The sequence below is a fragment of the Bombus affinis genome, unplaced genomic scaffold, assembly GCF_024516045.1.
Source record: "Bombus affinis isolate iyBomAffi1 unplaced genomic scaffold, iyBomAffi1.2 ctg00000080.1, whole genome shotgun sequence".
Lineage (NCBI taxonomy): Eukaryota > Metazoa > Arthropoda > Insecta > Hymenoptera > Apidae > Bombus > Bombus affinis.
Window position 1 is genome coordinate 252,712 of NW_026108828.1, and position 14,355 is coordinate 267,066.

At 40.1% G+C, this 14,355-nt stretch overlaps 1 protein-coding gene and 1 long non-coding RNA gene across 2 annotated transcripts; both read left to right on the top strand.

The window, feature by feature from the left end:
* Positions 1 to 343: 343 nt before the first annotated feature.
* Positions 344 to 720, top strand: LOC126927268 (uncharacterized). Its single transcript, XR_007715341.1, has 2 exons — positions 344 to 447; positions 520 to 720. It is a non-coding gene; the product is annotated as an uncharacterized LOC126927268 (long non-coding RNA).
* A 212-nt stretch (positions 721 to 932) lies between these two features.
* Positions 933 to 7,226, top strand: LOC126927212 (CREB-binding protein-like). Its single transcript, XM_050743486.1, has 7 exons — positions 933 to 1,112; positions 1,191 to 1,310; positions 1,392 to 1,693; positions 2,002 to 2,412; positions 2,500 to 2,812; positions 2,903 to 3,317; positions 3,411 to 7,226. Exons 1-7 carry the CDS (start codon positions 948 to 950, stop codon positions 3,884 to 3,886), a joined length of 2,202 nt encoding a protein of 733 aa, XP_050599443.1. The 5' UTR covers positions 933 to 947; the 3' UTR covers positions 3,887 to 7,226.
* Positions 7,227 to 14,355: the final 7,129 nt, after the last annotated feature.

Consider the following 14,355-nt stretch of genomic DNA (forward strand, 5'->3'; position numbering starts at 1 on the left):
AAAAATGAAAAGATGAGCGTGGCATTAAGCTCTAAGGAACTAGAGGTTTTGTGAGAATCAATCGTGTACTTGGACGATGAAATTGCGAAATTGTGAGATTGTCCAAAGATGAAGTTGGTCAATTTGACTTTCGCCAGGCTCGATCGTCACTACGACAGTTCTCGCGTATCGAAACTATCTTGATGTTTGTGTGGACAGGTGAGACGAATGAGCGATCGTGGCGGAGAAGGATCGGGACATTCGGTCGTTACGATGGAAGCAGAGCTACCGACTTTGTTTCGCCGTCGCGAATCAGTCGCCTGTTTTCCTTTTGGAGGCGTGACTAGAATATTACCAACTCGGCGAGACCCAGCGTCCAGAATGTCCGCACCACCGAGCGGTAGAAGAAATACGCACTATCTTCGGTTGGACATTATGGACGACATCGCATACCTAAGAGCGAGGGAGGTAAGGATCTTTCGTTTATTTTTGTTGAAGTGATCACCACTTCTAGGAAAACTCCACATCTGGTCTTTTTAGCTTTCTCAAGCGCTGAAGCCATCGACAGCATATAGACAAAGGAATAGCAGGGAGGCAGACCCAATACGGTAGACAGGCGACGTTGGCTTCGGGGTTCTCAGTCATAAAGTAACACTGCTAGCGTGCGGATCTGGACCAGCTCAAATTGTATTCCTGTATTTCATTATTAAGTCAAATATATACTTTGTATCTTACACTTTATCCACACGTTTTTCTCTCTTCTCAACAGGTTATGGGCCCAGGGCCATATATAATATAATGGGATGTAATATTAGCAGTAAGTATTTAGGATTAATTTATATTTATTATTTTTTTTAATAATCGAATCGTATTCTTACGTTTGAAAATAATGCACGTTTTAGCCTATTCAAGATCCTGATCCAGTTATTAATTGTGACCTTATGGATGGCCGCGATGCTTTCCTTACAATGGCTAGAGAAAGACATTATGAATTCTTTTCCTTAAGGCGCGCGAAATTTAGTTCTATGTCTATGCTATACGAATTGCACAATCAAGGTCAAGACAAGTTTGTCTATACTTGCAATAATTGTAAGAGCCATGTAGAAACAAGATATCATTGTACGGTTTGTGATGTAAGTATTAAAACAATCATCTGTAAACATGTATCATCCAATTTTCAAACAATCTAATGTTATTATTTATTATGCTAGGATTTTGATCTGTGTATAAGCTGTAAAGAAAAAGACGGTCATCCTCATCATATGGAAAAACTTGGTTTAGATTTGGATGATGGTTCATCGCCGGCCGATGCTAAACAAGCTAATCCACAGGTAAAAATATATTTTTATTAACTGAATATATTAATAATTTTGCTATGAATATTTATAATAAATATTCTTATTTTATAATAGGAGGCGCGTAAACTTTCAATTCAAAGATGTATTCAATCGTTGGTGCACGCGTGCCAATGTAGAGATGCTAACTGTCGTTTAACAAGTTGTCAAAAGATGAAGAGAGTAGTAACGCATACTAAAGTTTGCAAACGAAAAACGAACGGTGGCTGTCCAATCTGTAAACAATTAATAGCGTTGTGCTGTTATCATGCTAAACACTGCCAAGAGACTAAATGTCTTGTTCCATTCTGTTCGAACATCAAACATAAGCTGAAACAACAACAGCTTCAACAGTGGCTACAGCAAGCGCAGTTGTTAAGGTAAATACGTCAGTAGTAGTGGTAGTGGTAGTAGTAGTAGTAGTAGTAGTAGTAGTAGTAGTAGCAGTAGCAGTAGTAGTAGTAGTAGTAGTAGTAGTAGTAGTAGTAGTAATAGTAGTATTAGTAGTAATAGTAATAATAATAATAATAATAATAATAATAATAATAATAATAATAATAATAATAATAATAATAATAATAATAACAACAGCAGCAACGTTAGAATAATAATTTCCAAAGATAACTAGGTGTATGTATATCCTATGTATATAAGTTAGGTGTATATCTTTCTTTTTAATGTGTTTCAGGAGACGAATGGCTGCAATGAATAGCAGACCCACAGGTCCAGTGGGAGCGATGCAATCCGGACAACAGAGTTCAAATGTTACTATGACCACAGGTGTTGCTATGAAACCAGGTGTCAGTCCTACCAATTTACCTTCGCCACATCAACCTGGAATAGGATTGAAACCTGAAACTCAAACGCCACCTGCTCACGTTCTCCAAGTTGTTAAGCAAGTACAAGAAGAAGCTGCACGGCAACAAGTACCGCATGGTTATGGTAAAGTAACGCCAGGTGGTGGAGTTGGTGCTGGAGTTGGCGTAGGAGGACAAACAGGTGGCGTAATGCCACCACCTCCTATGCAACGTCCAATGCCTGTACAAATGCCAAATCCTGGCGGTACACATCTTATTCCAATGGATCAATGGACAGCAAGGTGAGTTATTGAATATAATAATTAAAATACCGTACACATATATGTATATAAAAAGAGGTATTAAAGCTACACCTTTATTTACAGTAGGTATCAGCCAAGTGCACTGATGCAACAGAATCCTGGTTTGAGACAGCAAACGCCGCAACAGTTAATGCAACAGCAGCAACAACATCAAGGGCTGCCAGCAATAGCTATGGGAGGACAGATGCCTAGGCAAGCTGGAGTTCTCGGTGGTCCGGTTAATCAAGTTGGTCCTCAAACTCAAAGCAACATGCACAAGCATGTATTGCAGCAACTTATGCAAACTCTAAAGAATCCCCATACTCCTGAACAACAAAACCAAATACTTCAAATACTCAAAAGCAATCCACCGATTATGGCTGCTTTTATCAAACAACGGGTATGACGATTAATTTCTTCTATATTATTTGTCTGCTGACATTTTCGATTTTAATAATTTCTATTACCATATAATTTTTTAAATTAATAGGCACTCGCTCTAAATCAACAACAAAGTGGTCAATACGGTGGAGGAGTGGGCGGACCTTTGGGTCCTAATCAGCCGCAGCAACAACCTGCTCTGCAGCATATAATGTCTCAGCAGCAGCAGCAGCACCACCACCACCACCACCAACAACAACAACAACAGCAAGGCAGAATGCAAATACAGGCAATGCTAAATCAACAGCAGCAACAACAGCAGCAACAGCAGCAACCTGTTCAACAGCAACCACCACAATGGTATAAACAGCAAATGCTAGTATTGCAAAGGCACCAGCACCCGTCGCAGCAGCAACAACACCCGCAGCAGCAGCAACAGCAGCAGCAACAACAACAACAACAATTTACACAACCACCAGCACCGCCTTACGGTCAACAGCGACATATAAGGCCGCCCCTTCTCGGTAAGAATTATTTAATTCTGGAGAAAACGAGATTCGTCGAGCCGCTTGGTTCGTGGTCTAACGCTTGCCACGATTCCGCGTATTCTTCTCCAGGTTATGGTGGCTTTAGCGAACAAGGATACGGTCAACCTGGCTTAAAACCAACACCACCTCCGGTACCTTCTCCGCAAGGTGTGATGGGGCCTCCAGGGATTTCTGTACAGCAACAATTAATGCAGTCCGTTCGATCTCCACCGCCAATTCGTTCTCCTCAACCAAATCCTTCCCCACGACCGGTTCCTTCTCCACGTAATCAGCCAGTTCCTTCTCCTCGATCAGGGCCGGTGCCATCGCCTCATCACCATCCACCTCATGGTACACCAACACATTCACCGGCTCATGAACTCGGTGGGCCAAGTGAAATGATGCTTTCGCAGCTGAGTGGTGGAACTGGTGCACCGACTGGTCACCCGGGTACCATGCCACATCATCCATCTCCAGTTCCACCACCCACTAGTGGCACAGACTCGAGTGAAGTGACGCCCATGACGCCACAAGATCAACTTTCAAAATTTGTCGAAGGATTGTAGTGACTATTAGTGAAGTCGGTTAACACGAGTGACTATGTTAGTGGGCGAACGATGATCTTGCATCGTATGTCAACCGTTTAGAAAGAACGGTCGCTGTTCCACCTCTCTGTCATGAGAACAGAGAGAGTAACTTCCATCCGTTCTGCGTTCCTAGCTTCGTGGAGATCAGGTACAACTACTTACGTCCGGTACACTGACCAAGTGCTGATGTTCAGAGACGGGTCAGAGTACCACTGGTGCGACCAAATTAATCCCGGATGACGCGTTTCCTTTTTCTATCTCCGAGTTAAGGTGCAGGAGCGATACAGCGTGTTGTGGTGCTGCTTAGATGCTCCGCGAAGATTCTACAGCTGGCTCAATGGACATTTGAACTTACGTTATTGTATTCTCGTATCTCAACCTCGGCTCCCCAATTGCGAACCAGTGGAACGACGAGAAACAATTAATTTGAAACTATACACACATGAAATCAAGAGAGACTATTAATACTTTATCCCCTAATACACATACATATACAAAAGAAACACACACTATGTCTCTGCCCAAACTTTTATTCCCCTTACACATGACTTTTTCATCTATATCACCTTCCCTCGCTGCTGCTCGTGCAGGCTGAGTGAAATCGTACAAATGTGTTGTGTATACTTAACGTTAATTAATAATTAATAGTTCAAATATTATTAGCGTAGCGATTATATGCAGTTATTATATACCACTATTATTATTATCGTGACAAGATGCAAAGTATATAACAAGAAAAAAAAACGAACTGTATGAAAATGGAAAGATATTGAAAAAGAAATCAACAACATTGTATGTAAGGAAGGGAGAAAAGAATTTAGTGGAAAGTTAAGTAATGTTAACTTAGGTTAATTTGTTATTAAGAGATCGCAACGGTTGCCGAAGGTTGTGCCGAAACCTTAGCACCATTAAATTTTATGGATCATTCTGAAATTAACCTTCAAAATAATCTGCTAAATTGTCCTATGGGAAAGAAACCTAATAACAGGACAGGCGAGACAACGCGGATTAACGGTGTCGCAACCAAAAAGTAGAAATTCACAAGCTTACTAATGGGAGGATTTATAAATCGTGTTAATTTTGACAACAAAAGTTTTTCAAACCGAGGGTCCAACATGTACAGTTCAATCAAAATATGTAGCTACGAAGCGTAATCGAAAAGGACCCTCGCATGAAAATCGTTCTGTACATACTATACTATTATTACGATAATAATAACGATTATTATTAATTTCCCTGTCTATTATGAATTTATTATTATTATTATTATTGCTATTATATATAATTCTTATTGATTCTTAATTATTATAATTACTATTATTACTCTACTACTACTACTATTATTATTAATAATATTATTTTTATTATTATTCTTCTTATTATTATTACCATTATTACTATTAATATTATCACGAAAGAAAAATTCAAAACATATAAGTATAGTGTTAATATTCGGGAAAAAAGCGAGAAAGGGATCCACACACACGCGTTATAATTATAATAGGATATCTCTGTGCACGATAAACCCGAGAAAAGGAAATACAAATACAGATACAAGTACACATACATACCGAAGTATGTGACTATGCCAGTGCTGTATCATAGTAAACTGTAAGTGTAACTTTTCCTCTCTCTTTTTTCTTCGATACCTATTTAAATGACTAGTTGGTAACGAATGATGCGTGAAGGTGTACTTCTGAAGTCCGTTTCGTCGGATATTTTTTAAATACACGATGTACAATGTAGCCACCATGTAACCAAGCTATAACCGATTTAATCATAATCAGAATCATTAATGGCACATGCAACCGGTGTAAGATTCATATTTAAACGTGGCGTTTCCGTCGACGAAAGCGCGGTCCGATTCGAAACAAAAAGCCAGAGAAATCATGACCCGTTTGAGAGACACGTTACCTCTTGAAAAATGTATTTGACTCATTCTGATACATTTATCATCAGATATATCTATATACATATAACATCGTACATTTCCATTTGTCTTATATACATCGGTACCCTTTGAATTCGTTATAAAAGAAGGCAAAAAGCATTTTTCTTTTTTTTTTATAAAAATAAAGAAAGAATCTAACGAACGATTGGCGAATGTTTTTTGCCTTGAAAATTTTAATCGCGGGGTTGGACGGGGGTAAGTTTAACGAGAATGGTTCGTTTAAGATAACCGGTTTTCTTTCACTCAATTAAGTTCCAAATTCGAAAGATCGCTTTTTGTTATTTTTAGACTATTTTAAATTCTTTTATAAATCGGTTAATGTGAATCGTCAATCGATTCCGAAACATTCCTTTTGTTATGTATTCTCTTTCTCGCCCTTTCTTTCCTCCATCCACCGGTTTTTCTCTACGTCCTTCGTCCCTCGGACTAGTTTTATAGAAAGAACGTCGTAGATTCGTCTTTCCAAGATCGTCATATAAAAGGACAAAAAGAAAGAGAAAAAAAGATAATTATGTAGAATTATGTGATAGCAGTTAAATCGAGCGGGTCAACTATAAATCGGTTGAGAAACAAATCTTGTCGTGCGTCTGAAATTTCTAAAAGTGAGATGAAAACGATAAGAAACAGAGTAATACAAAGAACAAAAAATAACAATCTACGAAATGCGGATGGTTATCGACTGTAGATTTAAGTAAACGATTTTACTAGTAAAAAGAATAAACGTAACGACGAAGACCCAAAAGTATTTGGCTTAGTATGGCTGTGTTTAGGGCAGTGTTGTAAATCTGAAAGTGGTATACCTTTTTTGGTAGTAAACTCTTTAAGAGCGAACAATCGAACGCTATTGTGTACCAATCCGACGATCGCGATCTACACGAGTCATTTTATCGTTTGATTTTATTAATAATTAATTACTAACGAAGATGACACAATTGCTAAGAATCGGCGTTCATTTGCGAACGAATCGTAAAAATACGATATGTGATGGGTGTGTGTGTGTGCAACAGATATAAAGAAAAATGAGTTTTCTCTTTCTGAAGATAGTTCGAGCACATAATTGCGAGTGTAAAAATGGGTCTTAGTGTGTTCGAACATCGAGAAAGAGATGGATTGTAGATTCGCGAAAGATTACTTCCGTAGATGATAAAAAATAAAAAGAAAGAAACGAATGAAACGGAAGCGGTTTGCACGTCGGATTTGTTGGCACGTCAGCGTTCGTGGACAATTTATTATTGTAACGAAAAGTGAACGATACAACACTATATATATATTATATATGTACTATATATACTATATATGTATTACATATATTATATATATATACTATATGTATTATATATATATAATATATATACTATATATGTATTATACGATTTGTTTTTCTTTTTATATTATCAAACACAATATAGGTCGCGGTTATATCATGATGGAGTAAACGTTAATTAATTAATTAATTAATTAATTAATTATTCGATAGACGATAATTGCAAACAAAACTATGGAATATAATTATTATTATTACGCTATTATTATTGAAATACCAACTATAGAGTACTACTTTTTATTATGACATTTCGTAACTAGTGAATTGATTATCTAATTAAAGATTAATGAGACGCAAGTGTAACATTTATCCCCCTCGCTCCTCCCAGGTAAAAAAAGAAAGAACTCACACCGTTCTTCATCCCAGTCTCTTTTTCTTTTCCTAAGGAAAAAAGTCTCGAGAGGGACAATGAGAATTTTCTCTCGATACAGCCCCTCGAATCCTGATCCAACACTGCATCGGTCACGATAAATGTACAATATTTAATATAATGCGCTTTCCTTTATTTATTTTTGTCGGTGGGATTCACGTCGTTCTCGCTAAACGAGACAAACGGAAATGGAATGAAAAGATACTGTCACCGTCGCCATTCAGATACCTTTTTGTATCCCCTGGTGTAAAGACCGTTCGCAGAGTTTTTTTTTTTTTTTTTTTTTATTTATTTATTAGAATATTTACAATCAATTCTCGTTGAGAATTTTCAGTAACTTAGTTTGGCGTGATACAATGACATGGATTATAATAGTTTTATATTGTTGATTTTAGTAGGACTAATGGTTTAATCTAGTGGGTATTTTCTTTTTAGTCTGCGGATCTGGTCCGTCGTGTCCAGTAGTTGGGTGACTAGTGGGTTGTGGTGGTTGTTGACTCTTGTGCTATATCTGCTTCTGAACTTGTGTATTTCATCTTTGACTGTAGGTATCTTGAGGTCTCGGTGGATTGTTTCGTTCGTAACATACCAGGGTGCATTTAATAGGGATCTTAGCGTTTTCGATTGGAAGCGTTGGAGTATTTCACTGTTGGAGTTACTTGCTGTTCCCCATAGTTGGATTCCGTAGGTCCAGACAGGTTTTATTACGGCCTTGTAGAGGGTTATTTTGTTCTGTATGTTTAGTTTGGAGCGTCGGCCCGTGAGCCAATAGAATTTTCTTAGTTTTTCCTTTAGTTGCTTTGTTTTTTCGGAGATATGTTTTTCCCAAGTTAGCCTCCTGTCCAGGGTCATGCCCAGGTATCTTACGGAGTCCTTGCTTGGGATTATTGTGTTGTTAATGGTGACCTGGGGACAGGTTTGTTTTCGGAGCGTGAAGGTTACATGGGAGGATTTTTTTTCGTTTATTTTAAAACCCCATTTTTGGAACCACTTTTCCATGGAGTCGAGACTTCGCTGGAGAGTGGATGAGGCAATTGCTGGGTCTGCGTGGGTAGCTAATAGTGCTGTGTCGTCGGCAAATGTTGCTATTGTTACCTCGTTTGATATGGGTAAGTCGGCAGTGTAGATGGAGAATAGTAGGGGTCCGAGGACACTACCTTGCGGTATGCCGGATTTTATTGGGAATGTTGCGGAAGTGGCGCCTAGACATTTAACTATGAATTGTCTGTTGGTTAGGTAGGATTTTAAGATGGAGTAGTATGGGTGGGGTAGGATTTTTTTAAGCTTGTAGAGTAGCCCTTCATGCCATACTTTATCGAATGCCTGTTGGATGTCTAGGAATACGGCTGAGCAGTATTTTTTCTTTTCAAGGGTTTGGCTGATTATGTGGGTTATGCGGTGGATTTGCTCTACTGTTGAGTGTTGTTTTCGGAAGCCGAATTGGTGATCTGGGAGAGTCTTCAATTCTTCTAAGAGTGGAAGGAGACGATTCGTGAGCATCCTCTCGAATAGTTTAGACAGGGTAGGTAAGAGACTGATTGGGCGATAGGAGCTGGTTTCATATATTGGTTTACCGGGTTTGGGGATGAGGGTGATTAGTGAGATTTTCCACGCCTTAGGAAAGTGTTCAAGGCGGAGGATGGCGTTAAAGATTGATGCGATGAGTGCAATCCCTTTTATGGGAAGTTCCTTGATTGCTTTATTTCCTATTTGGTCGTGACCTGCTGCTTTCTTGGGGTTTAGGCGACTGATTGCTTCTATGATCTCTGCAGAAGTGAAAGGTTGAATAGGAGGGGACATTTGGAAGGGAGTGTGCAGGTATTCGGTGACGTCCGCTGCGGCTATGGAGGAATGGGGTTGGAATACTTCAGTCAAATGTTTGGCAAATAGGTTGGCTTTTTCTATAAGGCTACGCGCCCATCCACCCTGCGGGCGGCGGATTGGAGGTATTATTTGTGGGGGGCGCGTGAGTTTCCTGGAGGCTCTCCATAGTGAGTAGTTTGAGTCGGCTGTGGGGGACAAGCTGGCGAGATATTTGTGAAAACGGTCATTATTGTAGTTCTTTATGGTTTTGGATAGTTTTCTAGTTGCGTTGTTTAGTTTGCGTTTGTCCTCCGGTGTTCTATGGGTCTGCCATATCCTTCTTAGTCTACGTTTTTCTGCTATTTTTTTTAGTATGTACTGGGGGTATTCGTGGTTGCTGGTGGACGTTTTTGCCGGTGTGGAGACGCGGATAGCGTTTATTATGCTCGCATTTAGGTATTCCGTGGCTGCTTCGATTTCATCATTGGTTTTTAGTGAGGTTGAGGCTGAAGTTGTGTGGGTAAAGACTTCTCTAAAGAGCTGCCAGTTGGTGTGTTGGTTATGAATGGAGCCATTAGGTGTATTCTCGATGATAGTTGAACTGACTGTTACTATCACGGGGGAATGATCAGAGGAGAGATCAGCCGAGGAATTGATTTGGACGTGTCTTGACGAGATATTTTTAGTTATGAAGAAATCAAGGAGATCGGGTATTTTGTTTGTGTCGGTGGGCCAATGTGTGGGTTCGTACGTGGTAAGGTAGTTGAGGTTGTTGGTTAATATGCTGTTGAGGAGGTTTTTGCCTCTTACTGTAACCAGTCTGCTGCCCCATTGGGTGTGTTTAGCGTTGTAGTCTCCTCCGGCTATGAATTTGCTGGCCAGGGTGTCCAGGAAGTGGTCAAAGTCTTCTTTGGCGATGGAGTGTCTGGGAGGGCAGTATACAGCTGAGGTGGTGATTGTACCATGACAGTCTTCTATTGCTACGTTTGTTGCTTGGAGGTAGTCTTTCTGGAATGGTTGAAGTTCGTAATGCTTGATGTTTGACTTGATTATGATTCCGGTGCCGCCGTGAGCCTTTCCGCTGGGGTGTTGGGTGTGGTAGAAGTTGTAGCCGTGTATTTTGAGGTAGTTTTTGTCGGTGAAGTGGGTTTCGGATATGAGCATCACATCGATTTGCTGTTGTTTTAAGAATAGTTCTAGTTCGGCTTTGTGCTGAGCTAGACCGTTGGCGTTCCACAGAGCTATTCGCATTGGTTTTATTTTGCTTCTGTGCTTATGAATTTGTCCATGAAGCGTGTGAGTAGTGACAGCAAGTTGTTAATTTGCTCAGTTTGCTTCTCGATAAGTTTTTCGAGTCTGGTAAAGTTGTCAGTGCTTGGTGGGGTGGGAATTCTATTTTCTGTGTGTACACTGTGTGTTTTCGAGTTGTATGCGTTTCCTTGCGTTGCCTGCGCATAGGATACTGTTGGTGTGGTGAGTTTTTGGGGTTTAGGTTCTTGTATGTTTATGTCCTTGGGTCTCAGTTTTGGATACTTTATATTATGTAGCGATTTGTAGGCTGAGCATCCTTTGTAGTTCGCAGGATGCTCTCCTTGACAGTGGATACACTTGGCGGGGGTTTCCGGGGATTTAGTGCATTGGTCAGTGGGGTGATTACCTGCACATTTTACGCACCGGAAGTTGTGATTGCAGTATTTCTGCGTGTGGCCGTACCTTTGGCACCTCTTGCATTGTATTATTTCTTTCTTTACAAGAGGTGGCTCGAACTTAACTATGGAGTTCATCAGCCGATTGATATTGTAGATTTCTTTATTGTTTGTTTTTTGTTTTAGGTCTATAAAAAATAAGGATAGTGGGTTTTTTGTGATTCTATGCCTAATGTTACTGATGTTAGTTACTTCGTGGCCGTGATTTGACAGTTCGCATTTTAGTTCGTCTAGATCGACTGAGTGATGGATATTGCGTAGCACCACTCGAAATGGTCTTTCTTGTTTGAGCTGGTATGTGTGGAATTTGGCGTTTAACGTTTTTAATAGCTTGGTTAACTTTCTATAGGCGTCTGGGTGGGACGGCAGTATTTTCACTTGGTTGTTGTTAATCTTTAGCTTGTAGTCTTCTTTGCTGATGTCTTTTTCGATAGTTTTAATCATTGACTGTATGTCGATTACGTCGTTAATGAATATCGGTGGGGGAGGGGGAATTCTTTGAGTATGGAGATTATTTACCTCTTCGGTTGTAATCATGGAGTCTTCCGTGGACTCCAGAATTGAGAATCTATTGTAGGTAGTCACTTGGCTGGCTGATGGTTTGGTTTGAATCTTGTTTACATTTGTCTTGGTCGGTTCGAGCTTTCGTTTTTTCGTGTGGTGGTCATTTACCAGGATAGTTGCGTTGCCCTCTTGCCACGGGGGAGGAAACATGGCGGTGTTATAATTTTGCTCCGGGGAGCCTGTTGGAAATGATAGAGCCATCATCGAGCTAGTTAGTTCAGTGTGAAAGAACTAGTCGAGAGGCTGTTAACCCCTGGCTAGGTTAGTTGGATTTGCTTTCGTCAGCTGGGCGTCACGTGGAGTTTTGTGAACTTCACAGGGCACTGGACACACGTCTGCACGTCTCGGCACTCAGCAGCAACTGGATGGTACTTGCTATTTTGTGGACTTTGCCGGGCACGTCTGCACGCCTCGGCGCTCACGAACGAACTCTATATACATATTGTACACACATATACAGGTACACGTGATACACGTGTAACGATATTACAATATTACATTATATTATACTACAGGATGGGAGGGGATGGACTGGGAGGGGAGGGGAGGGGTGTTCTGTGGGATTAGTATAGTATTCGTATATCTATTTACATATTTACATATTTACACTTAATTCAGTGGGCGTTGCCGTTTTGTGGCTCTTTATCTTGTTGTTTTTTGTTATGGGTTCCGTATCCACCAATATTTTTTTGTGTTTTTTCTGTGTTTGTCTTCTGTATCCTTTTGGGGGAGGGCCATGTCGTATCTCCACCTAGTGTCTGCAGTACGGCTATCTAGGTTTTCCTCGTATTGAATAGATTTCATTCCTATTTTCCTTTGCATATGATAAATTATGGGTATGTTGTTTTGGTCTTGGAGACAGTTTCTTTCGTCTAGGTATATAAAGGCTTCGGGGGGGATGTAGCCTGTTAACAGAGTGATTTTGAAGTATGCGTCGTTTGGGTATAAGCAGCCGAAGATTAGGCTGTTTTCTTTGATCTTCGCGGCTTGCGAGAAGTGATTTCTCGTTAGTTTTAGGATGTGACAGTCGATGCGGTGGATGTTGGCTAAGTCGTATATTTTTTTGTTTTTTACGTATTTTCTGTATCCGCTGTGTTCAGATCTGTAAATGCTCAGGCAAGCTCTGATGCATTTTCTTTCAAATATGCGAATTTTTTCCATTATTGACGCTGGTATGTTGTACCATATTGGACAGCCGTAGGTTATAATGGGTCTTATTAGCGATTGGTAGCACATGATTTTTACTTTGCTATCGAGAAGTCTGGAATAAAACAGCCTTTTTGTATTCCAAAAAGCTTTGCTGGCTTTGGAGAGTTGGATTTCGATATGTTGCTTGTAATTTAGTTTTTCATCTATGTTTATTCCTAGGTATTTTACGCAATTTTTGTGTGGTATGAGGTTCTCTTCGTTTGCTTTTTCTTTTAGGCGGAATTTCCTGATTTGTTCCCTTTCTGCTGGGCCGATTTTGCTTGTCATGGGTCTGAATAGTATGGTTTCGCATTTGCTTGCGTTAATTTTTAGTTTCCATGTATGATAGTAATCGCTGATTTTGTTAAAGAGTTCTTGCAGTTCTGTTCTTATCGTTTTGGTTTTGCGGCCTGTTACGTAGATGATTAGGTCATCCGCGAAGGCTATGGAGCGTTTATGTGTGGATGCGTTGAGGTTAAAGAGGTTTAGTAAGTCGTTATTGTAGATGCTGAAGAGTAGCGGGGAATTTACTGTTCCTTGTTGCAGGCCGTTCTCTATGGAGAATTCTTTGCTTGAAGTGTGCGAGCCGTCGGTCATTATGAACGTTTTGTTTGTTATCATGTCCCATACTATTTTGATTAGGTATTCGGGGAAGTTCTTTTTAATTATTTTATAAATGAGCCCTGGGATCCAGACGGTGTCGAAGGCTTTTTCGATGTCTATTAGGCAGGCGGCTACTCGTTGATTTGCGTTAAGTGCCCAGCAGATATCCGACGTAAGTTTGTTTATTGCGTGGATTGTGGAGTGTTTGTGGCGGAAGCCGAATTGGTTTTCCGGGATTATCTTATTTTTTGAGCAGAAGGCTGCTAGGGGGTTGTTTATGATCATTTCGTATACTTTGCTTATGTTGGGGAGGAGGCTTATGGGTCGCAGGTTTCCAGGTGATGAGCCGTCTTTATTTTTTTCTTTGTAATGGCTATGAGTTTGGCTTTTTTCCATTTTTGGGGGAAGTACGTGTTGTTCAGTGCGTTATTAAACAGTACTGTGTAGTACCATTTTATTTTGTTTGGTAGGCGTTTGAGCGAGATGTTTGGAATGCCATCGAAGCCGGCGGATTTTTTGTTGTTTAGCGTGGAGAAGATTGTACTTAGTTGATTGAAGTTTGTAAAGTAGTTTATTTCTGGGTCGGGCTGTTTGGGGTCGTCCGATGTGTTTTCGTTTGAGAATGTGCAGACTGTTTTGTTTAGCGCTATGTCTTGTTTTATTTTATTTTTTAGTATGTTTGTTTCGGCGATGATAATTCTGTTTAATTGTTCTCGGCCCATGTGTTCGTTTTGTGTGTGAGTTTTGGCGAAGTGGGTGCCGATAATGTCTAGTTTTTCCGTTGTTTTTGATATTATGAAGTTGCCCTCTGTGTCTTTGTTGGTGTTGTGTATCTCGATGCCTGCTTCTTGGATGAGGGAGGCTTTTTCTGGAGGCAGTTTGAGGGGCGGGATGGAGTTTTGTTCCTTTGGTCTGAAAATTTGATTTATCTGCGGGAAC